General features: G+C 30.7%; 2 protein-coding genes across 3 annotated transcripts; one reads left to right on the forward strand and one right to left on the reverse strand.

Moving 5' to 3' along the window:
• LOC107451620 (ubiquinone biosynthesis O-methyltransferase, mitochondrial) lies at positions 1-15,260 on the reverse strand. 2 transcript variants are annotated; one of them, XM_043049874.3, is made up of 5 exons: positions 15,101-15,211; positions 9,496-9,654; positions 8,298-8,360; positions 5,825-5,899; positions 1-332 (listed from the first exon to the last, which is right to left on the reverse strand). In XM_043049874.3, the coding sequence occupies exons 2-5, from the start codon at positions 9,620-9,622 to the stop codon at positions 88-90; spliced, it is 510 nt and encodes a 169-aa protein (XP_042905808.2). In that variant the 5' UTR covers positions 9,623-9,654; positions 15,101-15,211; the 3' UTR covers positions 1-87. The 2 variants fall into 2 exon arrangements, with proteins under 2 accessions (XP_042905808.2, XP_042905807.2); XM_043049873.3 differs by lacking the exons at positions 1-332; positions 5,825-5,899; positions 8,298-8,360; positions 9,496-9,654 and adding an exon at positions 13,090-14,942 and having other exon boundaries at positions 15,101-15,260.
• Positions 15,261-15,415: 155 nt separating this feature from the next.
• Positions 15,416-25,367, forward strand: LOC107451616 (uncharacterized). Its single transcript, XM_087167429.1, has 4 exons — positions 15,416-15,552; positions 17,089-17,187; positions 20,292-20,480; positions 25,220-25,367. The coding sequence occupies exons 1-4, from the start codon at positions 15,537-15,539 to the stop codon at positions 25,291-25,293; spliced, it is 378 nt and encodes a 125-aa protein (XP_087023555.1). The 5' UTR covers positions 15,416-15,536; the 3' UTR covers positions 25,294-25,367.
• Positions 25,368-25,763: the final 396 nt, after the last annotated feature.

Genomic DNA, 25,763 nt, shown 5'->3' on the forward strand with positions numbered 1-25,763 from the left:
TTTTTCAATTACAAACATACAGTTTTATTTACAATAATGTACAACCTTAAATGTATTACATCTTTAAAGAATTTGATAAAATTCTATCTAACTCCAAAAATGTGGAGCTTCTTTGTTTAAATGAAAAACTTCTGAAGATTTGCATGGAATGAGAGACGGAGGTATGTTAGGGATATTTGAAAGAACGGATGGTAAAACTGGTATCAGAGTGGTTGTACCAGTCGATGAAGAAGATAGCTTTTCGATTATGGACATTTTGGATTTCACCCATTCATCAATGTCTGGTTCAACTCGTGGTTTTTCAATGGCAGCTGCCAGTTTCTCCTGTCGATCTATAAAAACCAACCATATGCATTTGGTAAACAGTTATTACTATCTTTCTTTGAAAGCATATTTTTAAAATGAAACCCAACTTTAGAATCAAATATGTTTGGCAATTTTCCTACATGTTTAACGTCTGAACATATTTAATAGTTATAATGTGAGTAACAACATGCCATATAGTAAGTACTTTTTATTTATTTTAGGGTTAAAAAAACAATTCCAGAAGTGAAAGTAAGTTTTTATGAAACAATAACCTTTTAGAAAATAAAATTGATTTAAAAGACTAGAAAAATTAAAATCATATTTTATAGGAAAATATTTTACAGCACAAATAAAGTTAAACATATTTATAACAAGAATATAAGTAGAAAGAAAATTTTCAAAATCAAGGTGTTTGTTAAACCATAGTCCAACAAAATTGTCAAAAATGAGTGCCATAATAGTTCGATAAACTATTCTTGGATAAAAAAATTTCATAAATTACTTTTTTCACAGTTATTTAAATGAAGTTCAACGATAGCCCAATTTTCAATACACATGACACAAAATATATTATTAGTAACACCTATTTAAAAAAGGTACACAGTTTCTTGTAAAAATCTATGTTCTCTGATGTAGACGACCATGATTTCATTGTTTTACAATCATTGTCAGATTCTGTATTTAATAATATTTGTTCAGGAATATGAACAAACGATCAACAATAGGAATAAAATCTTATCAATGATTTGTATGGCAACATCTTCTGTTAGTTACAGAAATTGTGTGATTTGTATGAGGAACTTATAACTTGTTTAACTTTATTGTTTATCTACTTTTAAGCAAACTGAACTTAATATGTGGTTTTAAACCCTTACAAAGAGAAAAAAACTGCTATGAACAGTTGAATGATTTTCTTCTGGTAACATCAATAAAATAATTTTTATTATGGTTAAAAATTATTTCCTCAACAATAATTTTAAAATATGTTATTTATAATTAAAGAAAATATTTTGATATCATTAATTTTAACTAAGTTATTAAAATTATAAATGAAGAAGTAATGATGATAAAAATGTCAATACCCTTTCCAAGAATATCATTGAATAACAGTGTGATTACTTTAACAAACTTGAACATTTCAATTTGTGGGAATTCTTTTAGAATGAAATTCACTTTCATAATTATAAATTCAATTTATATACAAATGCTCACAATTTTCTTCACTTGATATCATTGTGGGAGATAATTTTAATAAATACAGTCGAACCCCGCTATAGTGAACCGTCTGCGAACTCAGTAATGTGTCCACTAAAACCGATGGTTCACTATATCCAAATTTTTTGAAGAATATTTTTTGCATAAGACAGTTGAATGATTGAAAATTGGCTTTGCAATTTTGCATAAGTTTTTGATTTTAAATTGAGTTCATCAATTTTCTTATCTACAATGTGCAAAAATTGAAAGATTTTTACATTTTGAACAAGATTTCGAGCCATCTTGACAAAGCATCTTCTACGTTTTCTCTTTCAGCTCCACACAGTTTTTTCGATGAAACCATGTTTTTGTCGTATGCCGCAAGAATTGCACTTCGATTTTTCCAAATGTTTGAAACTGTAGATTTTGACAATGAAAATTCATTACACATTGTCGATTGATTTGTTCCATCATCAATACGCTTTACAATTTTAACTTTGTCCTCTATCGAAAACGCTTTTCTCTTTAGAGAATTTGCCATTTTCACTGCTTTTGAAATAAAAATCTTGTCTCAAATAGATGTAAGAATATGAAGAGAGCAGCTGTAGAATGAGTTAAATTGTTCCCCTTCTTGATTGTCAAGGGGTGATTTGTAAAGAATATGGTTTGAACAGATAAGAAAATTCCAAAAATTCAGCAGGTGGCCAAGTAAACTAGTTGTAGAGCAAGCTTGGGGAAAAGAGATAAAGCAAGGCCTGTCAGGGAGGGGGGAGTATAAGATAAATGATCTGTTTGACATTTATTACAGTATAGTTAAAAGTGATAAGCATAAAGGAGAGTAATATGACACATTTTATAGGAATGCATTCATTTTCAGTCCCAACACCTACAAGTTTAAAGATGGAGGACTGAAAAAGATATTTAAAGAAATGAAATTTGAGTCCACTATAACCGAGTTTCCAAGTTCTAAGCTGTTCACTATAAGCGTTAAAAATAACATTATTTAAATAGGAATGCGGACGGGACCGTTAAAAAAGTTCACTACATCCGCGTGTTCACTATATCCCAGGTTCACTATAGCGGGGTTCGACTGTATATCGCAATTCCAAGCATTTTAGAATGAAACAAAATTTATAAAAAATAGAATGAAAAAACATTTCTTAAGAAAAAACTGAAATATTTTTCTTTTCTTCACAAAACAATTCTTAAAAATAAATTTTGTTTAATCTTTATTTTATTTTCATTAGAAATCTCAAGCAAAAGATGGTTTATAAATTTTTTAATTAATATATCAAAAAACTAAATAATTTATTTATTTATTTTTTATTCAAAATATGTAGTGTTAAAACTTCTCTGTAGTTTTCATATTTTTTTATTTTCTTTCGATTTTTTCTATTTATTAAAAATGAAGTAATATTTTAAAATTTTTTTAAAGTGAAGTATTTTCATTCTCTTTAATTCAATTAAATTTATAAAAAATAAATCATGCTTAATTTCTAGTTTATTTTCATTTGAAATCTTAAGCACAAAATAGTTTAAAAAATTTTTATTAATATATCATAAAACTAAATAATTTACTTTTCATTTTAAATATATATGGAAAAAACCTCTTTGCTGTTTTCATATTTTCTATTTTCTTTTCATTTTTTTCTTTTTATTAAAAAGGCATAACATTTTTGCAATTAATAATATCCCATTTTAATGTTATTTATACAGTGAATCTCAAAAGTGTATGAGAAATTTTTAGAGGAGATAAGATGCTTCATAAGGATTAAGAATTGCATAGCAATCTATGGGGATAGCATATATAGATAGCTATTGCATAACAATCTAAAGGGAAAGTAGTAGCAGAGTAAAAGGTCTGAAAAGATACAAGATAGGGATTAATTGAAAAATGTTTATGGGACACAATGACTACAAATGTTGAATACATTTTATAAAGCTACAATGAATGTGATAAATTTACATCATAGAATGCTATGTATTCCGGTAAAACAAACCATTTTCTTTTATCGTCACAGGGATACACACTACTCTGCTTTTTGAAAATAATTCATCACAATTTAAGAATTTGAGTTAATTTTTGTCAAATTACATTTCAATTTGAGTACGCAATATTTATTGTAATTACTCAAATTACATTTTAATTAATCAAACTACATTTTAAAAACCTCACCACAAAAGAACTGGAACAAAGTAGCTTTTTATATGAATTTTGGAATCATTAACATGTAGTGGTGTGAAAAATAATTTTAAATCAAATTAACTAAACGAAGAACAATACATTGAAACATAAAGTTTTCCACCACGAGAAGAAATTTTTGCCACAAAGCCTAGAAAGTTGACAGTCTTGTTGCAGCAGCATTGCAGGAGAGTTTCCCCATGAGCTTGTGATACACTATAGCTTTGAGATCTCCCCATTAAAGATATCAAGGCTCAGTGCACGTGGGGATGCAGAAAGCAGTACTCATGCAATGGTGCACAGTAACCTTACAACAATGGGATGTAGAGTACCATTTAAACTAAACTAAACTCAGTGGCAAGACAGCCCTTGAGGGCCAAGGCCTATTGTGCCCATCTCAGTTTTCTTGACCTTGGGCTCTGGGGTGCAGGAGCAGATGTTCCAGTCAGGTGGTCAGCCGAACACGTAACCCCCAGTGTTTAGTTCCCAAGCATGCTTGGTACTCATTTATCAACCCACTGAAGGGATGAAAGGCTGAGACAACCTTGCCCGGCCCGAGGATCGAACCAGGGACCTGTGGCACGACAGCGCGAAGCGCTACCGCTCAGCCACCGGGCGAGAGTACCATTTAGCATTATATAATGACAATTCCGAACATATGCTATTCAGCAATTTTTAATCGTTATGATATGCACTACTTTCCCTAAAAATTTCGTTCATTATTAAGACGCTTTTTATTAAAATTTTGGAAAAATCACATATACTACTAAGTAAACTTGAACAATTTCAGGTGTTAGCACTCAATTGGTGCAATTGAACAACTCAGCCAAAATATTTCAGACTTAAAATTAAAAATAATGCAGATATTACATCCTTTAATACAAAGTAATAAAAAAATATGATTTTTTGGATTTTTTTAAACCAGTTGTTTGTTTAAAGTTAAATATAGAAAACATAAATAAAAAAAAATAAGCAATTCATAACATTTAAAATTAAGGTATGAAAGTAAAATATAGAACTTTTTTTAATGATTTAACTTTATATATATTTTTTGTTTGTGTTGCCATTTTTCCTTTGAGAAAAAGTATTTACATGCAGACACACATAACAGTTAAAACTTTCTTAACAATCCGATGAATCAGATAAAAAATAAATAAATTAAAATAAATATAATAATCAATTTGGTGCTACAATTGGATCTATAAATTTGGTGTTCTCATTCTTAATATGATGAATAATTTTGAAAACAAAATATGCAAGTTACATAAAAATACATAAATGAAAAAAACTTAAGAAACATTAAAAAACGATGTCTAAAATACAGTAGAACCCTAAATGATCCAATGTCTTCCATCCCATTCTATCAATTGTTTCTACCATTCTATCAATATTTTGAGGGAAAAAAATTCTGTAAACTGTTTGAAAAATTTTTTTCAATGCATGTTTCACTTTTTTTTTTCCTTCAACTTTTTCAACAATATACCATAGGAATTTGCCTTTTCTACATTCTTACTTTTTTCTTTTTCAGTTGTTATATTACTTTTATCACTTAAAGAGAATTCCATTGGTATTGACTGCAAAATTAGACACCTTATATTGATGTCATAAATTCTTTTTTAGTCACAATTAGAAATTCTATAACTCCATAGCAATAGTTACGGGACTTATGACTCTATGGTGTCAAATCAGTAGTGCTTATATCAGGTGCAGGCATGCAATCAAAATATTCTCTCAGGAAATGCCTAAATAATACTTAGTAATCAGTGTAATACACAGTTATGTTTTGCACCACTTTGCAATCATATTTTTCACAAAAAGAGGTCTTCTGGAAAAAGTTCATTTCTATGGTGAGGTTCAATGGTTACCTGAGACATTCAGTCAATGTGTTAAGGAATGACGGATTTAATTGTCTAATGCTTAGCATCAAAATAAAAATTACATTTAAATACAATATAGCACTATTATTTAAATAAACATTTCTTGGTAAATTGATGAAAATAGATTTAAAAACATGTTACTTCTATAAACTGACTATTTCAATTATCTGAAGTATTGTTTTATTTGGTCCCAGTTACTTCAAAAAATTGAGGACCTACTATATAGATATTCAGTTAATTTTTTTAAGGAGCGAAACATTATTACCTAATTCCTGAAGTTTCTGGACGTCTTCAGGAGTTAAATGAGAATATTTACAGCAAGAACCATAATCACAATGTCCTAAAAATATAAAAATGTGTCAAATTAATTATTGATATAATTCAGTTGATTGAAATACAAATATTACATTTATAAAAAAATTTTGATTACCAAAATGTTTCAACATATAGACAAAATTATACAAATAATCAACTAAATAAAAGTTTCATATAACAATGATTCATTAGATTTTGATAGGATTTGTCTTTTTCTCAATTAAACATTAAGTTGTGAATATTAATGTGTATACCATTTTTTAATACATATTTTTTTTTAATTATACAAATCAATACTTTGAGCATTAGACCCAGTTTTTTACAAACTTACTACTTCAGACTTTAGAAAACCAGTTTTACCCATATAATTTAATGGGAAAGTAGTGCATGGCAGGGAAATTTCATTACAATTTAGCTAACAAACTTAAAGCTTTAAGGATTAAAAGTAGTCATAAGAGAACATCTAATATAACTCATAACTTTAAATTCAACTTAAGAAAACAAGCAAGTGATTGAATCAAGCAAAGAAGTTCTTCTAATGGTAAAATTTATGCTATTCTCGTTTCAATAATAAAAGACATAAAACCTGAACCAAAAATAGGTCATGAATAGGGTTTCATTTGTGTTCATTATGCAAGCTGCAGTGAATATGCAAATCTAGCATTCAGAATTAGGATTTTAACTTAACACACAAAACAGGAAATGTGTAAAGCATTGCATAAAGCATTGAGACAATTTTTTTTGTGTGTATGTGTGTGTGAATGATGTGAAATTTATGTCAAAGTAATAACATTTCACGAATAGGAGAGGATAAAAGGTGTAGAGTCTTTACATAGTTATTCCAAAGCTTGTTGGAATCTCGTAGCAATTCACTTACCAACATTTTATGTCAGCAATGAGATTTGCGCTGTATCAAATTAAAATTCAAGCTTTTTGTGTGGTTGTCGAGCTGTGTCATAAATCAGGCTATCACAATTTAAGCTCATTTTAACACTCTTAATTATTGCAGGTCTTATTGTAGGTCAAAGAAAAAACCAGAGCAACATTTTACAAAATAATCAGTACAACACTTCCAATGCGATCAAGATATTTTCTGGTGCAGTTAACACATCTTAGACTACTTTTTTAAAAAACATAAATAAATAAACTAAAAAATTATAATTTCCCTACTTAAGGCAAATCTTAATGCAAAAAATTTTAAAATTTTAATTTCAGAATTACTTTGTTTCGAAAAGAGAATTTTAACAGTTTCTACTATAATTATTAACGAAGCACTGAACACCTTGTAACAGTTTGAGAACTCAATCTAGAAATTTTTTATAGCACTATAGCATTAAAAAAAAAAACGAGTATCAATCAGTAAATATTATCTAATATCACTATTTATTTAGCACTGTTGCATTAAAACTAACTAGTATCAACCAATTAATATTTCACTATTTCATTCTTATTATATCCATATCACTATATCCATATCACTATTTCATTCTTATTATATTATAATTGAAGAAAGATCCCTCAATTCATTACTTAAAAATTTAATGATGTGATTACTGTATTGTTAATGGAAATTGATTATTTTTAAAATCAGATAAAAGAAATAAATCAACAATAATGAAACTACAAAACTCGACCCTTAAAGATTTGTCACTGCATATGATGAAAATAATGACTTCCGAATTAATCACCATTAAAACGTGATAATAAAAAACTGTTACTTGAATAATGTTTTTCATAACACCAAAATCCTAAAAACTCTTAATCCTATGGGTAAGACTATCAGCCTGAACTGCTTATATAATTACATGAAGATCACGTTTTAATAATCAAGTTCATTAATTTTTGCTAACGTTATTAATTAAAATAAAGGGATGAAGGATCAAAAAAATTCAAATCTTTTTATTACTAAAATCAATTACTTTTGTATCTACAACAGTATTTATAAGAAATGGGAAGCTTTGAAAACACACAAAAATTAGGAATATCAAAACAATATGCAAAAAAAATCAGGACAAATTATTTTTCTCATTTAGAAAATCAGGAATATCAGAAAAATATTATTACAAAACATGTTTCTGCGTTAAATTTAATACTTGCTAAAAGTTAATTTTTTGAGTGAAGGTAAAGTGTACAAAATTTTAAATGTTTTTTAACTCTAAATAAATACTTAATTACTTTGAAATAATATACATTAAACTAACTTAAGTACCTAAATTTAAAAGACAATATATATATTTGTTTACAATAAATATAATTAAGTTATCAGTTGATCTAATGACTAAAAATAATTTTTCTGTTAGCCTCTTCTAAAAAAGGTTAAGCACCATCAATGTAAGTTATTCCTTTAAATAAACCTTTATTATCCATTTGTAAGAATTAGAGAGCAATTTATCAAAGGAAGAAAAAGTATTAATTTAACATACCTTCCTGATGGAATTTTCGACAAGGTCTTTTTGCATTGTTCTCTTCTAACAATAATGAGGGACCTGAAACCATTTCAAAAAATTTACTTTTATTTATTATTACATGCAAACTTAAAGAGCGATATCAAAAATTTTGAAATACTAGAAATTTAAGTTGTCAAAAAATATATCATTTTCATAAATAGAATAAAAGGAAGGGGAAAAAAATAGCCTTTTTACGCACCATTTCAAAAATTAATCCCTTTTTTTAAGAAAAACAGTCACAATAACTTATTGTATTTGTTACAAAAATTTAATTTAAAGTTAAAATTAATTTTTTTAATTCAAAAAATGCATCTTTAAGTCAATAATACAACTATGACACTCTAAAATTAAACACAAACGTTTTCAACAAAGGATGTTATGCTTAGAGGGCAGAAAACATTTGTGAAATTGTGACAGTTTGCGACAAAGGGGAAGAACTGGGTAACAAAAAGCATGACAACATGCAGTTTGGCGAAAATAAAAAAGATTTCAAAACCGGCAGATTAAATATATTTACATTCTTTTCATCTCGTTCATCAATGTAAGCACCTATACAATCATTATTGTTGTGTTTACAAATGTCATTAAAACGCAAATATTACCTATAACATTTGAATTTGTTTCTGAATTATCTCAATGTAACGTATTCTGACATGCGATACAGAAGTATAGTAAGCATCGCCCTTGAGATAAAAGGGAGTAAAAATATTGATTTTAAAAAAAATTAGCAATTATTTATGGACATTCCCAAATAAGTACTTGCAGTGTCACTTCAATTTATTGAATAGCATAACTGAAAATGAATACATAAATACATACATGACAAGAACTGGATTGTGATTAGGAAAACAAGTAATGTTCAAGAACTTTGAAGGAAGGGATAAAGCAGTTTTAGGCAATCTAAAAGAGTTGTAAACATAACCCTTTATGAAATATGTGCTTAGATAGTACATAAAGTTAAGCTGTTGGAAAAGTTCATTACATCAGCTAAGAAGAAAAAATAATCTACCATATGTTAATGAATAGTTTTTATGTAAAAGTAGCAACGCTCCACGACAAATGTATTGATATTGACAGAACAATTCGTATTAACAAAACAATTTATTTTAACAAAACAAAAATATTTGAATGCAACTTCTTTTCAAAACTTTTAGGTAGAGTTGAATATGCTTACTTTGAAATGTATCATAATGAGTTTTTCTCAACTTTTGATGATGCACACTGGCCAAATGTTTTTTACGATTTTCAGCTCCATCTGCAAAGGATCTTTCACAGTAGTCACAATAGTACCTTTTCCCCATGGCCAATCAGATTTAACCACTCTGATAAAGTTCTACAAAAGGAAAACTAATTAATACGAATGAACATTAAAATTTATTAAAAGTTGATAGTAGTTTTGTGGTATGAGAATCAAAACCTGTGGTAGTGAAGAAAAGCGGTATTATGAAATCTATGCAAACTGACTAAACAGTAGCATAAACTAAGTCTGATAAAATAAAAGAGGAAGGAATACTGAAGAATCACATTCCTTTGTGAGCATTTAATAACCTCTTTAGTTTGAAAATTGTAAGTAAATAAGCAATGTACAGTAGCAATAAAATATCCTTCATCTGCCTTGAACATAAGAAAAAGAAGTTATGAAAGATAAATTCATCCTCACACATATTTGAAAAAGAGTAAATGAAAAAAAATTTTGGAGAGGGAAAAAAATTTACATTTTATGACAGTTGGATATGCCATAAAAATGTTGTGCTTGGCAGAATGAATGATATAGTTTCTAATACAGTTTTGACATCATACAAAAACAAAGTTTAGAAAGCATTTAAAATGATTAAAAAAAATTACTACAGATGTTTGAAAAGTGTAAAAAAGAAGATAATAATGAGATTTTAATAAAATGAGTTTTTTCTTAACCTAGTACAACTTTCATATTAGTATAATAGTCTACCAAAGTACTTGATAATTTTTTTAACACTGTTCTAAGTCAAATGATTGATAGAAAAAAGAATAAAGCTTATTCATACACAAAACTCACAAATTTTTTCCTACTGTAAATAAATAATAAAAGTAATTCATTTTCAAGTTCATTTTTGTGTATTATTGATTTCATTTTTTTTTTTTTTTAAATTTTGACCGACTATGGTATAATGAGCAATTAGCCACGGTATCCATGTTTTTGTTACCGACAAGTTTTACTATATGTCAACTAAATCACAGGTAAATGTTAACTCATTTAACCCATAAAGCTATCTAACTTATTTATTAATAGTGTTATTAGAAAAAACTGGTGTCAAAATAATGCACAAATGGGTCGAAATATTTTGTTAACAAAATTCAAGGTGATTTTAAAGATTGAAATGTGGCACACTTGAATTTAAGTAAACATTTATTAAAATAAATAAAAGCTAGTAATATTCCTAAACTTTTTGGGATCTTAATAATTTTCTTCTTGCACAAACTTTTCAATTTTTCAGGGGAAAATTTTACTGCAGGAGTTTTTATTTTAACCAAAAAGAATTTATGTATCTTCCTTTATTATTATTATTTTCTTTAAAAAAAAAAATAATAATAATTAGAAATCTGTGAGAAAGAAAATATCACAATTAAATTTTGTATTCATATCAATAAAATTTACAAATTACATACTAATCATAACTAATACTACAAATCCCATCATGAATTCACTATTATAAATAGCTTGCTAATTTTTCTAATCAAATATATAAAATAATGTTATATATGATATAAATATTTTTAAATTGTGTAAAAAAGTAAAATAAATATTACGAAAATAGTTTTTATTTTTAATAAAAAAAATAAGTTACTCCCAAACAAAATCCAAACTCAGGTTTTGACTAAAATGAAAGAGAAATATTATGTATTAAGTATTCCAAATGCACATCATCAAAGTAAATAAGTGACATCCTGTTTACAAAAAAAATTTTTTTTGCTTTTAACTCTCATTTATAACATAAAGAAATAACAAATTTTGGATGTATTTCTGCCAAATGCAAGATAAAAAATTCATTGATTCTAAATTTTAAATGCTTCTCAAAAAGAGCTTAATATACAATAATGGAAAAGAAACTTTCAGACTTTGAAATTTTTTTTTTTTTTTTTTAATTTCTCAAGAAATACTTGAGGATTATTTTGTAACTTTTGAAATGATTCAGTTTTGAAGAGAATTTCATGCGATTTTTCATATTTAGCAATAAGATATAAAGCTTTCAGAGGTTTGGAAGACCTACAATAAATTATGAAAGAAAATAAGTATTTTCGAACACCCTATGCCAGAAAATCAAGCAAAAAACTTGTAACTTGTATCGATTAGTTATTTTCAATAACTGCATAAAGTTTTGTAAACGTAGAGTAAATATTTATAGACATTTTATAAAAAGAAATTTTTCGTAACTTTATTAAATGGAACTAAGCAAAAAAATTTTGGAGAAATTTACCATAAGTTACAAATTTGTAGATTTAAAACTTTAAATAAATTTGTAAAAACTACGCTAGTATTTAAGCTAGTTCTTTTATACTGCGCATGCGCAGAAATTTTTTTAAAAGTTTTTCAAAATTCTGAAAGGTGTTTGTAATTGGCAACTAATAATAAAAGCTTCATTTGAATATCTTAAAAATTTAAGAAGTTTCAAGCAATTTTATAAGAAGTTCCGTACCCTTTTAAAAGAAAGCTCAAAACAATAAGGGGTTTTCTACAAATTTCATCCTGTACTATTAAACAAGATTTATTATAAATGAGACCAGCATTGTGGGAAATCACCCCTCATAAAAGTATGTTTTCTTTCCCTATACCAAAGTTTACTTATGTTTTTTTTTTATGATTATTGTAAGGTATAATAATTTATTATTAAATTTTGTCTTATGATGCAAAATAAAATTCGTGAAAAACCCCTGATTGTTTTGAGCTTTCTTTTGAAAAATACAAATACTATTAAGAAAATTGCGTAAAACTTTTTAAATTTTTAAGATATTGAAATCAAATTTTTTTATTACTGGCCAAATACGATTCACTACAAAATTATGAAAAAACTTTTAAAAAATTTTTCAGTGCACATACAATATAAAAGAGCTATCTTAAATACTCTTAACTTGTGCAGTTTTAAATGAATTTTTTAAAAATTTTGTAATGAATCTTAAATTGCTCCAAAAATTTCCTTTCATTCCATTGAATATCTTAAAGTTATAATAAAAAAACGTAAAGCGAAAAAAATTATTTTTTTATAAGAATGCCCCTATTACCATAAATATTTACTTCGGGTCCACAAAACTTTATGCAGTAATTAAGAATAACAACTAAATTAATTGGTACAAGTTATAAGCTTATTGCTTGATTTTTCGGGCATAGGGTGTTCAAAAATACTTGTTTTCTTAAGTAATTTAACCTCTGAAAGCTTGAAATTTTATTGCCAAACATGAAAAATTGCATGAACTAATCAAACTTTACAAAATAATCAATTAAGCACTTCTGGAGAAATTTTAAAAAAATTTCAAAAACTGAAATTATCTTTTTCTATATTGTAGGGTAGTGTATGTAAATAAAAACAATATTAAAAATGGATCACCCTTGTTAATTCTTTAACATTGAATTTAATTCCTAAAATAAATATCATTATCAGAATATTTTTTTTTAATTTATTGGATTTCAGTTGGTTGGCAAGTGTATGTCTTGTGAGTGACTGTAAATATATGAAAATTAATAAATTAAAAATTGCTACATTTGTATAAAAATAATATAGCTACAATGCTGAAGTAAGACTATTAGATACTAGATGTATTTTATTTCCATAAAAAAAATTACACAGAAATACATATTCCTAAAAAATACTTCTTCAAAAAATTGAACATGAAACAAATTATTTTGTTCTCTTAACATAGATCAAAACAATTTCACATTCATAAAGTATTTAATATAATTAGTAAAATATATTGTACAAACTTATTTTACTGATTCTATGAAGAACCTCTTATCATTTGAAATAATGAAATTCTATTAATTCACAACTCTGAACAGCCAGTAAGTCTAAGGACATACTGGACCGTATATAATATGGCTGGTAAGTTTAATGTGTTTCATCAGCTAAAAAACTCTTTTGCACATATCTTTTTTCTCTCTTTTTTTGAATAAAATTTGCTAAGTATAGCAGTTAACTTAGTTTAATAAATAAAGCAACGTAAATTTAATAATTGCTTTATACAAATATTAAAATGGGAAAAAATAATGAATGAATAAAATAATCAGCAACAAAGAAATGATTAAAAAAAAAAATAGGTAATTTAGCAATTTTCAAGACTTAATGGAAAACACATAAATAGCATGGTTTAGCAATGATTCTCATAAACAATTAAGAAATAACAATATGAGGATGACATTGAAGTTTTATTGCAATTTAACTTGTAACAAAAAAAACAAATAGCCAGCAGGTCAAAAGGTTATTATTTATTTATGAGCATTATGACGAGTTAAAAATTTTAACATTAAAGGGGACTAGTTTTCTTACACAGTGAGATCACAATCACTTTTACAGTTAGCTTTGATAAATCACAAATAAAACATTTTGCATCACCCAATGCTTAAAAAAAAAACAAATAAAATAAAAATGCAAATAGTTCCTATTTTCTAAAACTAAATAAAGAATATATTACATTTCAAAATAAATATAAACTTTTTGCATTTCAAAACATAGAACAACCTAAAACCTTTTAAGGTACTTAACTGAAACTATCTTTTCTGAACTACAGAAATACCCTACATGGTTAACACTATAAGGTTTAAGTTTGTGTTTATTTACAGGCATGTAAGGCATACAGCATAGAAAAATCAGACCAGCTAAATCTTTTTGTTACAGGATTATACATGAAGCCTTCTGATGAAACTATTCGACAATCGAGTGATAAAAGCATATCACTCAATTCCGAAGAAGTGATAAATTTGTTCCAATCATGAGTACCGGGCGGTAACACCTGTAAAACATATTCCCCTAAAACAATATTTGTAAAGTACGATGCTATAGTACGATTTGGTGTGGTGAAAAAAAGAGATCCACCCTCCTTTGTAATATCCACACAACATTCAAGAAAGGTTTTCACATCAGCAACATGTTCTATCACCTCACTACACACAACAGCATCAAACATTCCAGCATGACTCTCTCTAATATTTTCAATAGAGTCACAAATATACGTTACATTATCTTTGACATCTTCATTCATACTGGCATGTGCAACAGCAACTTCAATATTTTCTGCACCTGGATCTAGCCCAGTAACACTTGCACCTAATCTGGCTAATGGCTCTGACAAGATACCACCGCCGCAGCCTACGTCTATTATCTTAAACCCTTTCAGAGGGTGAGTATAATTAAGTGAATATTTTGACATTAAAAGAAGACCGTCTCTAATGAAGGGTACTCTCACTGAGTTCATGGAAATCAAAGCTTGATTATCTTGCCACCAGAAAGTAGAAGCATTTTTCGTAAATTTATTCACTTCTTCTTTATTGACTGTTGAATAAGAGGCATTTACAGAGACCGAATTTAGTGCAGCGCGTCCACATGCTTTTCTTCTCATAAAACGGACACAAAGAAAGCGAAATTGTGGCAACATCTGAAATACATTACATTGTCACTAAGGTAAACAAGTATATACAAATAACGAATATAAAATTAGGGTACAATACAGGAAAAAGTAAATGGGTCACAGAAAAAAGGGCCAATAATTTTTTAGCAAGAGTAATAAAAAAATTTGAAGAATTCTATACATACTTTTAAATAGTCAAACAATTAAGGAGGCAAAGTTATTATTTAGGAAAAGAAACAGTCTTGTTTATATTATTCGGAAGAAAAATAATAGTTTAAACGCTTTAAACTTCCTGTTTCTTTTCTACTTAAATCTCAACTCCAATTAGGGATCACTATGGCCGAGAGATAATATTTGGTCTGGCTGTTAATATCGCACTAGGGCTCGTTTTAGGGCACATAATGACTCGTTAGTCATTTCATAAATTTTTTGTATCTTTAACAAAAGAATTAAGAAACTTTAAAATATTGCTGGCTTTCGTAAGCAAAATCAGAAAAATTTAGATTTTCTACTTCTAAATTTATTTGTTTTTATTCAGTTTACATCCAAATGGACTATCAGATAGATCAGAAAAATAATAACTTTGCTTCTTTATAAAAATTTTATAGCATCCTAACCCAAATGAACTACATTGAAGGTAATTTAAAGATTTTTTTTTTCCTTTTATGCAATGGCTTATTACATTTTACAATAAGTGATAAAAAGTTATTTCATTTTGTTGAAACCATACTTTAATTAAAAGCTTATAATAGGATTATATTTCTACAATTTTTGTTTTATATTTTTAAACTTCTATTAGAAAGAAAAAGTTTTACGTAAATCCACAGCTTTTAATTTGGTTGTTTTCTTTATATCGCAATGCCAAGCTAACAAGAAAAAAAAGCTTTTGCATTAACAAATTATTGAATAAAAACCTAAGTGGGAATTTACAAAATATTCACAGGTTTGATATCTTATTATCGATTTGTCCCCCTCCCCCAATTTAGCACATGTACTTTAAACAATAATTATTGCTATTTTTTACTAGCCGTATGTGATGCTTCTTTTAATAAAAATAATGTACTTTCTAGGCTAAAATAATGTAGTTTAATAGAGATAATGTAGTGGCTGGTATATATACCATGGCTTTTCTAAGAACAGGGTATTTTTCGTAAGAAGAAGAAAAAATTTGGAGCATATATTCTAATTTTTTTTGTCCTTTTTTTTCTTTTAATTATTGCTTAATTTTCCAAACGTTTAGTAAAAAAAAATATTGCTTAACAACTGGAAGATTATTAAAGAATTCGAATTTTTTTTGGGTCCAGACCTTGGTGATTTTGGTCAGAACAATTTAGAGAAATCTATATTTTTGTTATGTTTGGTTTATTTCTTTTGCCCGCATTGCAATTTTGTTTCTTTCGCTAATATAACTAACCAATGTATTCATTAATACCTAAAATACGTACATTAAGACAAAATAAATTTGTGATTCAGGTCATTTGAATTTATTCAAATATAACGAGAACACATTTCTCGGCAAATTGTGTACGCAGTATTGTTGAAAAACTTGAAATACGGACTCTGTGCTTCGCGAGCATATCGAGAATTGAATTTGGACATTAATAATGAAAAAGGGAATGTAGAAGTTTAAGGTATCTTTTAAACTTCGTGAATCTCAGCCAAACAATAGAATTTACAAATATTTAACTTTGCTCAGTAATTTTCATGTACGTACAGTAAAAAAATGCATAAATGAATAAATAAAATAGATCAGATTTTGATGATCAGATTTTTCTCAAATTATGTACCAATCGAAAATATTAATGGGTCAAAAGGGGAGTCCTCAAAAATTCTAATTAATGTTTCACGTTTATTTCCGATTCCGCGTATTTCACCAACTTTCAAGCAGATAAATAAATTCTTGCACACATTTATAATTCCTTGTAAAAAATAAACTTTTAAAATGTTATATAATTATTTTTATGAATTATTACTGAATTTATTAGTTTAATTTTCATTGGCAATATTTTTCGACATCGGAAAAATAGTTTGTCAGCTAAAAAAATTCCAAAAAGCCGTATTTTTAAACTCTTATTTCGCTAATATTTTTTCGTATCTTTTTCATAGACACTAAAATGATGCTATTTCTGATAACGCTTGAAATTTTATTTATTATGAATTTTATTTATTACAGGTTCTAAGAGGATCATTTTTTACCTTTTGATCTTAGTCAGCTTTATTTGCCTACCTGGAATTATATCAACCGTTGCAAATGAGCACAGCTTTTTAAAGGGTAAATTAGTTATTTTTCAATTCATAAATGCTCAGGTTATGCATTATAATGAAATAAAATTTAGATAACCAAGATCTGAACAAGTAGGTTAAAAAAGATAAAATAATTAAATATTTATTAGATCTAAAATGAAAAACGTTGTTCGTAGCACTTTCGATAAACATGGAGGAGGGGGGCATTTTGGGTGGCGATAGATGTTTATAATAAAAGTATTTCTCCCAACGTTTATGCGTGAAAACAATTCCTTTTAGTGAACTTGATAAACACAGTTATTAAAACTTCATGTTATTTTATAGTTTTCTTCATTTTAGTTTTATGTCTGATGCTTTATTTTTGTTGGAAAGTGAGTTTTGAGTTTTGATTGGTAATAAAACTTGTTTGCACAACTCAGGAAACAATTAAAACTTTTATTGACATCAAACTCAAAACCCTAGTCGAAATTGGATTAAACAAACCAGTGAAAAGTGATCGAAATTGTGATGGATGGTAAATTCTTTTAAGTGGTAATGGGGCGATAAATTCTCTCTTTGCTGCAAGAAAATATTGACACTTACATTATCATTTGTCACAGAACTCCAGTAAGGATTTAAGCGCTTTACTTAGTCGAAAAGCGGTCTAAATTTTGATTGCAAGATTCTATTCCCGATTACACGAAAGAAAGTGAACAAAAAGGAAGTAATAACTAAATTATAAGTTTTATATTTATCATCTATAGAAATAAAAGCCATACCAGCTTTCCTAATCCGCAGCGAATATCAATAAATCATGAAATTTCCACATTTAATACAAAAAGCTTGCTAAATAGTAATGATTATAAGCAAAGTCATTGTTCCGATCCTTTGTTAAATAATTGAAGAACAAGATGTAAAAACGATGAAATAATTGATCTTTTGCTAATATGTATCATTAACATACATCTTACGTCACTTCATAAAAATGATTAAAAAAAATACAATTAAATAGGCATACTATCATCATTATTGACTCGACAGCTCTGGGTGAGCCTTGGCCTTCGATGGAACATTTCTTCATGTCGTTCTTCTTGTTTCCCGGTCCTGCCAGTTCAATATCCTGATTGTTTTGAAATATGTTACAACCATGTCACTCCGAGCCGCAATGGATCAGGGTATAGAGCGTTCGCCTTCCAATGAGGCGAACCGGGTTTCGATCCCTGCGATGGCTGGTTGATACGAATTCCGCATCCGGCTTGCTCCGATCACAGTGCTGACATGCAATATCCTCAGTGGCAGACGGATCATGGGTTAGAGTCCTCTTGACGTCAGGCTAACCGTGGGTGGTTCTCGTGGTCTTCCTCTCCGTGTTACGCAAATGTGGGCTAGTATCAAAAAGTCAATCGAGGCAAATTTCAGTCACGAAGTCCCAGTCCAGACAAATTTCAGTAAAAAAGTCACGAAGGCAAATTTCTCACAATACTTGATCCAGGAGTTACCTTGTCTTCTTATAAAAAAAATATGCTACTCAAACAAACGCGTTTCCAAAATTTCATTACTCTACAATAATTTTTTCTTGGGGTTAGGATTTTTTTCCATCAGTGTATATTGAATAATGATAATTAACTTCTCGGCATGTTTTTTCTTAAAAATACGTAACTTCAACGTGCTTCAACACATCTACCAAACGAATGAATTTACTCTTTAAAATTCATGTACCAGAATGTGTCAATTTACCTCACTCTATTACTAAATATGTTAGGATATTGAAATATTGTACGTTATCCATTAGAATTAAAGGTCTTTTTTTACCACTTTTAGAATGCTTGTTAAAAGTGAATTTTAAAAAGAATGGAAATTTGGGGTAGAGAATTCATGTTTAAAAGATCAAAAACGTCATTAAAATATGACAAATCAGTACTGTGAAAGGTGTCATTAAAAACATCACAATGAGTTTCACCGCTGGATGCAACTTGAAAGCGTTCTTCTGCCATCCCTCTTCACCTCATCTCTGTTTTATCTCGCAATCAAACAGATTTTGGTGTCTAAATCTCGTCATCCTAGATAATATTCTTCAGGTTTTGATAACATTTTTAATCGCTTGTAAAAAATTTCTAACTTTTTAGGTTTTTCTTAGGCTTCACTTTTTTTTAGGATTCTGAAAAAATATATGTTTACGGCGATAATTATAGAGCATCCTGCTTGCACCATGAAAAAAAAAATATTGCATATAATTATAACATAATTTAGCAGCAACAAAAAAATGCCCATCACCTTGCTTTTATAAAGAACCAAAGAGTCCCGGGACAGATCGTTAAGACACGGTTCCCAGCAGATCACCGGAGTCAAGCATCACCGGCTGTGGTCAGTGTGTGGGTGGGCGGTATAGACCGAGGGTGTGCGGAGGGTGCCTCGTTCAACTGTTCTACCGTAAAGTGGTTGACTTCTCGTGCAGGTGATCGGGCTACCAAAGCAGGGGTGCCATCCCCTCTGCAGAGGATCAAAATTGTGATGGCATGTCTTCGGATCAACCTCAGGGATGTTTCCCAGACTGTCGCCAATAGCCCATCGTGCAGCTCTAGTGCGACGTAAATGAACTACAGCAACAACAACAAAGAACCAAAGAAATATAGGTTAATTTGATCAAAAGCTAAACAATTAATGAACGAGTGTATCTTAATAAAAAAAAAGGTTGAAGAACGTGTTTACTTTAAATTTGAAAGAAAAAAAGAAAAAAAAAATGACAGAACTTCCAAGTTTCATTAGTCCCGCAGTGAACTGATCGATAAGACACGGCTTCCCGCAGATCACCGAAGTCAAGCATCACTGGCTACGGTCAGTGTGCGGGTGGGTGACCACTTGGATCAGTCTGCGTAGGGACCAAGGGTGCACGGTATTGGTCCTCGTTCAACTGTTCTACCGTAAAGTGCTAGACTTCGGTGCAGGTCGTTGGGCTACTGAAGCGAGGGCGCCATCCCCTCTGCAGAGGATCAAAATTGTGATGGCATGTCTTCGGATCAACCTCAGGGATGTTTCCCAGACCGTCGCCAATAGCCCATCGTTCAGCTCTAGTGCGACGTAAATGAACTACAACAACTTCCTAGTTTCATTATTTTACAGCTGCCAAGTATAACGTTGGATTTTATGTTGCAGGGAATTATTCAGAGCACTGGCTCTGGAACGTCGACGATTTTAAGTTATCTTTCATCGAAGCTGGTTGTTCTTTGCCGTTCAGCAACTGTGAATATCGACCATTCCATAGACGAATATTGTCGTACATTATTGTAAATGCTCTCACGTGCTTCATATGTGCCCTTATTTACTATCCAGGATATGTAGCAGGTTCGAACACTTTTCTATTCTCATTCTATCGATCCACATACTATGACACCTTGAAATGTTTTCCTAATTCACTAAAATTAGATTTTTACTGTATGACATTTATTATTTTTGATTATTCATTTCGTCTCATAAAGGCGTTTCTCGAAAAATTACCATTATTGATCCCGTGCATACAATTAATTATCATAGCTGTCCTGAAAATATTTCGTGTTTGAAATATCTAAGTACTAAATGTCAAAACATGAAAAATAATTTTATTTATATTCGTAAAAAGCTACGTTCAATGATAATTTCTTTGACGTGGAATCGCACCTAAATTTAATTTTCTGTAATTTAATCTCTAATGGGCTTATTATGATATTCCTGGCAGTTTATGCCCTTAGAACTCGCGAATCACTTTTAGATGCGTTATATACCAGAATCCTGCTTGGTCTTTAACACTAAAATTCTAAGTAATTAAAACAAACATTATCATGGAAATTTTGTAACATCTAACAACAATTCTCAGCCGCATGTTGCGCATCCATCTAAACAATACCTCCAAAAAGAGAGAAGGCCTCAGCACGGGATACCATAAACAGTTTTTGATTTTAATTGTTTCCTAAATTACGATTTTTAAAAACTGAAAGAGCTATTTTTCTTTATTACAATGTCATTCTATATTAACTTATTACTCTGTATTTTAAGATTAACTAATTTAAAATGGTGTCTAAATTTATTACTGTTGATATGTTCCAATCGCTCAAAAACAAGTGCCCATTTCCCAGACGTGAATGAGTAAAATAAAAGTCATTTGAAACATAAAACGAAAAGTTGCTAGCGAAAAATGAAAAAATGAAGGTGACAAACCAAATACCTTTCTCATCTTTATTTTTCCAATTTTTCGATGGCAATTTTTCGTTTTATGTTTCGAATCACCTATCTTCTTACTCACTCCTGGCAAGTCTGTAAAATCTGCGCCTGTTTTTGAGCGCTTGAAACATATCGACAGTTATTTCCTATCCGTATATTTTTGAAACGAATGGAATTTTTAACCAGGTAATATTCAATCTATTTCTATTTCTAATTCAATCTGATAAAAAGAAGCAGTGTTTCGGCCTCGCCATTTGAATTCCGACTTCATTTCGGTCCCGTCTCGATTCGATTACTAATTCGATTCACCCATTTATATATAGGCATTTCATTCTATTCCATTTCCTACTTTTTAACTATTGCTGTTACGTAATTATGGCTCTAAAGTTTTACAATTATAGCTAATGAGTTTTTTTCAGTTTAAAAAAAAATATCATGAACTCAAGCATTTCGGCATATTTTAAAGTGACTGAAAAATAGGAATTTTAAATGCTATTTTAATCTCTAAAAGTTTTTAAATCTAGGAAGGTGATAATTGAGTTTTGTGATAGTGCAGCTATGTGGAATGGACTTAGACAACCTTTTTTTAACGTATAAAGTCTAAAAATAAACATTTAATAAATAAGAATATAAATTTGAGTAAAACTTTTTTTTTTTAATAAAAAGTACGATATTTCTATGAATTACAGTACGCTAGAAATATCCAATTCTCTTTTCAGATAATCCCTAAGTTTAAAATAAGAAAATACATAAAAAGTGGTATTTTGTAAAAAAAAAAAAAAAAAAAAAAAAAAAAAAAAAAAAAAAAAAATTATATACACTGGTTATCATAAATTAAGGAAAAATCACAAAAATAGCGATAACTCTTTCAAAAGTAAGCCAAACCGTGCAAAATTTGCATATGTTGTCCACTAAGAGTAGCTGAGTAAAATTGCAATATGCAAATTAGTGGCGCTGCACTCGGCTTACGTCATCTGCCTGGAGCATAAAAGTCCAAGTTTGAGAGAAAGCACACAAATTTTACTGTGATTGCGACATTGAAAATCTGAGATAGCCAATTCGTAATAATGACCTCTAGGCATCATTTGCCTGAAGAACTACGATGGAGAGCCATCGGGAGACTAGAGGCAGGGCAGAGTCAATCAGAAGTGGCCAGATGGCTAAATGTGAGTCCATCTGTGGTTCATAGACTTTGGAGGCAATTTCAAACCACAGATTCGGCATCTAGGAGGTTCAGTCAAGGACGGCCAACTGTTACGACCAGTGCCGATGACCGATATTTGACATTAAGTGCACGCAGGAATAGAACCGCTACTCCGACACATCTTAGATCCTCTCTTGCTGCAGCCACCGGAAGGTTGGTGTCAACGTCAACTGTGCGCAGAAGGCTCCACGAAGGTGGTCTGTATGCGAGACGACCAGCCATTTGCGTGCCGCTCACATCACGCCATAGGAGAGACCGTTTGCAGTGGGCCCGACAACATGTCCACTGGACGTCAGATCAATGGAGGCCTGTTCTCTTTACGGATGAGTCCAGGTTTAGTCTAGAAAGTGACAGTAGACGTTATTTGATATGGAGAGAACCTGGGACCCGTTATCATCCATCAAACATCCGTGAAAGAGATGCATACGGAAGAGGCAGTGTCTGTGTTTGGGGAGGCATATCCTTAGGAGGGCGCACATACCTCCATGTCTTTCCAAGGGGAACCGTGAATGCTCAGGTTTATCGAGACAACATCCTTGATGCTTATGTGCGCCCATATGCCGGGGCAATTGGTGATTGCTTCCTGTTACAGGACGATAATGCAAGACCACACAGAGCTCGCATTGTTGATGATTATCTTCAACAGGAAACAATTACTCGCATGGAGTGGCCAGCTCGATCCCCGGACTTGAATCCTATCGAGCACGTTTGGGATGCTCTAGGGAGGCGTGTATCTGCCATCAATCCGCCCCCTCAGACCCTTGCCACGCTTGCAACTGCTTTACAAGAGCAATGGCTCTCACTTCCTATTGAACTGATAGACCGCATAATTGAAAGCATCACACATCGCTGTTTGTGCTGTATTGCTTCTAGAGGCAATCATATTCCATATTAAAGGTACTTTTTCTATTGCAAACCGATACTTCCAATTTGTTTATTTTATACATGTGCTAATTTCTATACTACTATTAATGTCTGATAATTTCTTTTTATGTTGTTTAATACCTTACTATGTGTTGTATATTGTGGGTAAGTTTCATAAAATTCCATGTGTAATTTCTTGAGTTATCGCGATTTTTGTGAATTTTCCTTAATTTATGATAACCAGTGTATGTAAACTCATGTTTGTGAAAATTGCAACACCATGAAGGACTTACGCGAGTGAGCTGAAATTTTCAGGAAATGCAAAGTAGAGCATGATATGCAAATGATTAGAATTTCAGACCCGTAGCGCATGCGTATGCTGAGCAGCGCCCTCTGAACGGCGGATGGATCCGAATAAATAGACGGTTGTAGCAAAGCTAGTATGGTTATCGGTGGTTATCTGCTAGTGGTAAACGTTAGCTTAGTCATTACTTATGCCTATTGGACGAAAGAGAGCGAGATTTCAACAACTTACGGGGTTTAAACAGGGGAGAATCATCGGCCTTCGTGAAGCTGGATTATCTTATCGTACAGGAGCCCCTCGTGTGCAGCGTAACAGCAGCACAGTGATGCGTGTTTGAAAGCAGTGGAAGGACGAGTGTCGGACAACTCGGAAATCTGGGAGTGGACCCCGAAATGTCACGTCAGCTCGTGATGATAGACACTTGTTCGGCGTTGCGCTAACGGACCGTACGGCTCCCTCTAGACAACTAGCAGCACGGTGGCCAATAGCTACAGGTGTTTCATTGTGTGCTTTATCAATTCGTAGACGTCTGCTGCAGCGTGGACTGCGCGCAAGGACTCCTTTATACAGGATCCCCTCACGCTAAACCTTCGCCGCCTGCCGCTGCAATGGGACAACCAGCATAGAGACTGATTGGCAGCGTGTCGTGTTTTCTGATGAATCTCGCTTCAATTTGAGGTACCATGATGGCCGCATTCGTGTCAGACGCTATGCCGGTGAATGCCATCTTCCGGAGTGCGTTATCGAACGCCACAGTGGACGAACACCCGGAGTTATGGTCTGGGGTGCCATAGCATATCATGGACGATCTCAATTACTACGAATTGTGGGTAATCTGAACAGCAACCGGTACATCAGTGAAGTTCTACAGCCCCAAGCTGTTCTCTTCCTTCAAGCCTTGCCAGGTGCTGTATTTCAACAGTACAATGCCCGCCCTCATATTGTTAGGACTGTTCAATCCTTCCTTGCATCGCGACAGGTACAGCTTCTTCCTTAGCCGGCGTATTCTCCGGATATGTCACCGATTGAACATGTGTGGGATTTCGTTGGTCGGCGTCTCGCTCGTAATCCTCGCTCTGTTGCTTCTACAGACGAACTTTGGGTACGCATGCAAACAGTATGGAATTCTCCTCCTCAGACAGACATTCAAAGTTTGCTTGACTCCATGCCACGTCGTGTAGTAACACTTATGGCGGAGCGTGGTGGCTACATAAAATACTGATTTTGATCTCTTGTTATTGTTTGTTTGCCTTGAAAGTTTAATCATTTATTTGTACCACTACCACTCAACTGTGTATTAAATTTCATTCAATTATGACGATTCCTTCATGGTGTTGCAATTTTCACAAACAGGAGTTTATAAGGATCATTAGAAAAAACGTTCAGTTTAGTAAAAAAAAAGAAAAAAAGTAAAAAGCACGTGTAATCGAAATTGATTGAATGGATATAATCAAAATATTTTTTAATGTTCTAAATTTAGGCAATTGTTTTGATTTACTTTATTATTTTTTTCAGGACAGATATTGCCATTACCTCAAATCAATATTCAGACTTTCGTTAGAATTGGACGCCTCGAATTCGGCGTCTAGAAATATAAGAATTTTATTTTATTCTTGTACTAAATTTACGATTTATTTAAATGATGAAATAAATGTGATTAGTAATGGTGAAATTATTATTTGAAATTAATACAAATACTACACAAGTTTTTACAACATTTTACTACCGTCAGAGAATTTATATTCTTCCTGTAAATACGTTGTTCATAATTTCGAGCGAGGCATAACAGTGACCTTGGGTGAGCTTTGCGTCAAACCTTTGGTATGATACCCTTGTGGCTGCTAACAACAGAATTGTACGTAAAGAATTTCTCCTTAAACAATAAGACTTTTAATATGAATCGACTCAATTTCAGTTGCAAAACAGAATAATTAAATAAAGAAGGTTTTTTTTAAAAAATGAAACTTATCGGGTGTGATTTTTTTAGACGAGTTCACGGTACCATTGTAAATATTTTGATGAATTATTAAACTGTATTAGCAACTGACGCATCTTTTAT

The sequence above is a fragment of the Parasteatoda tepidariorum genome, chromosome 7 (genome assembly GCF_982258835.1).
Source record: "Parasteatoda tepidariorum strain Cologne lab strain chromosome 7, Ptep-v5.0, whole genome shotgun sequence".
Classification (NCBI taxonomy): Eukaryota; Metazoa; Arthropoda; class Arachnida; order Araneae; family Theridiidae; genus Parasteatoda; species Parasteatoda tepidariorum.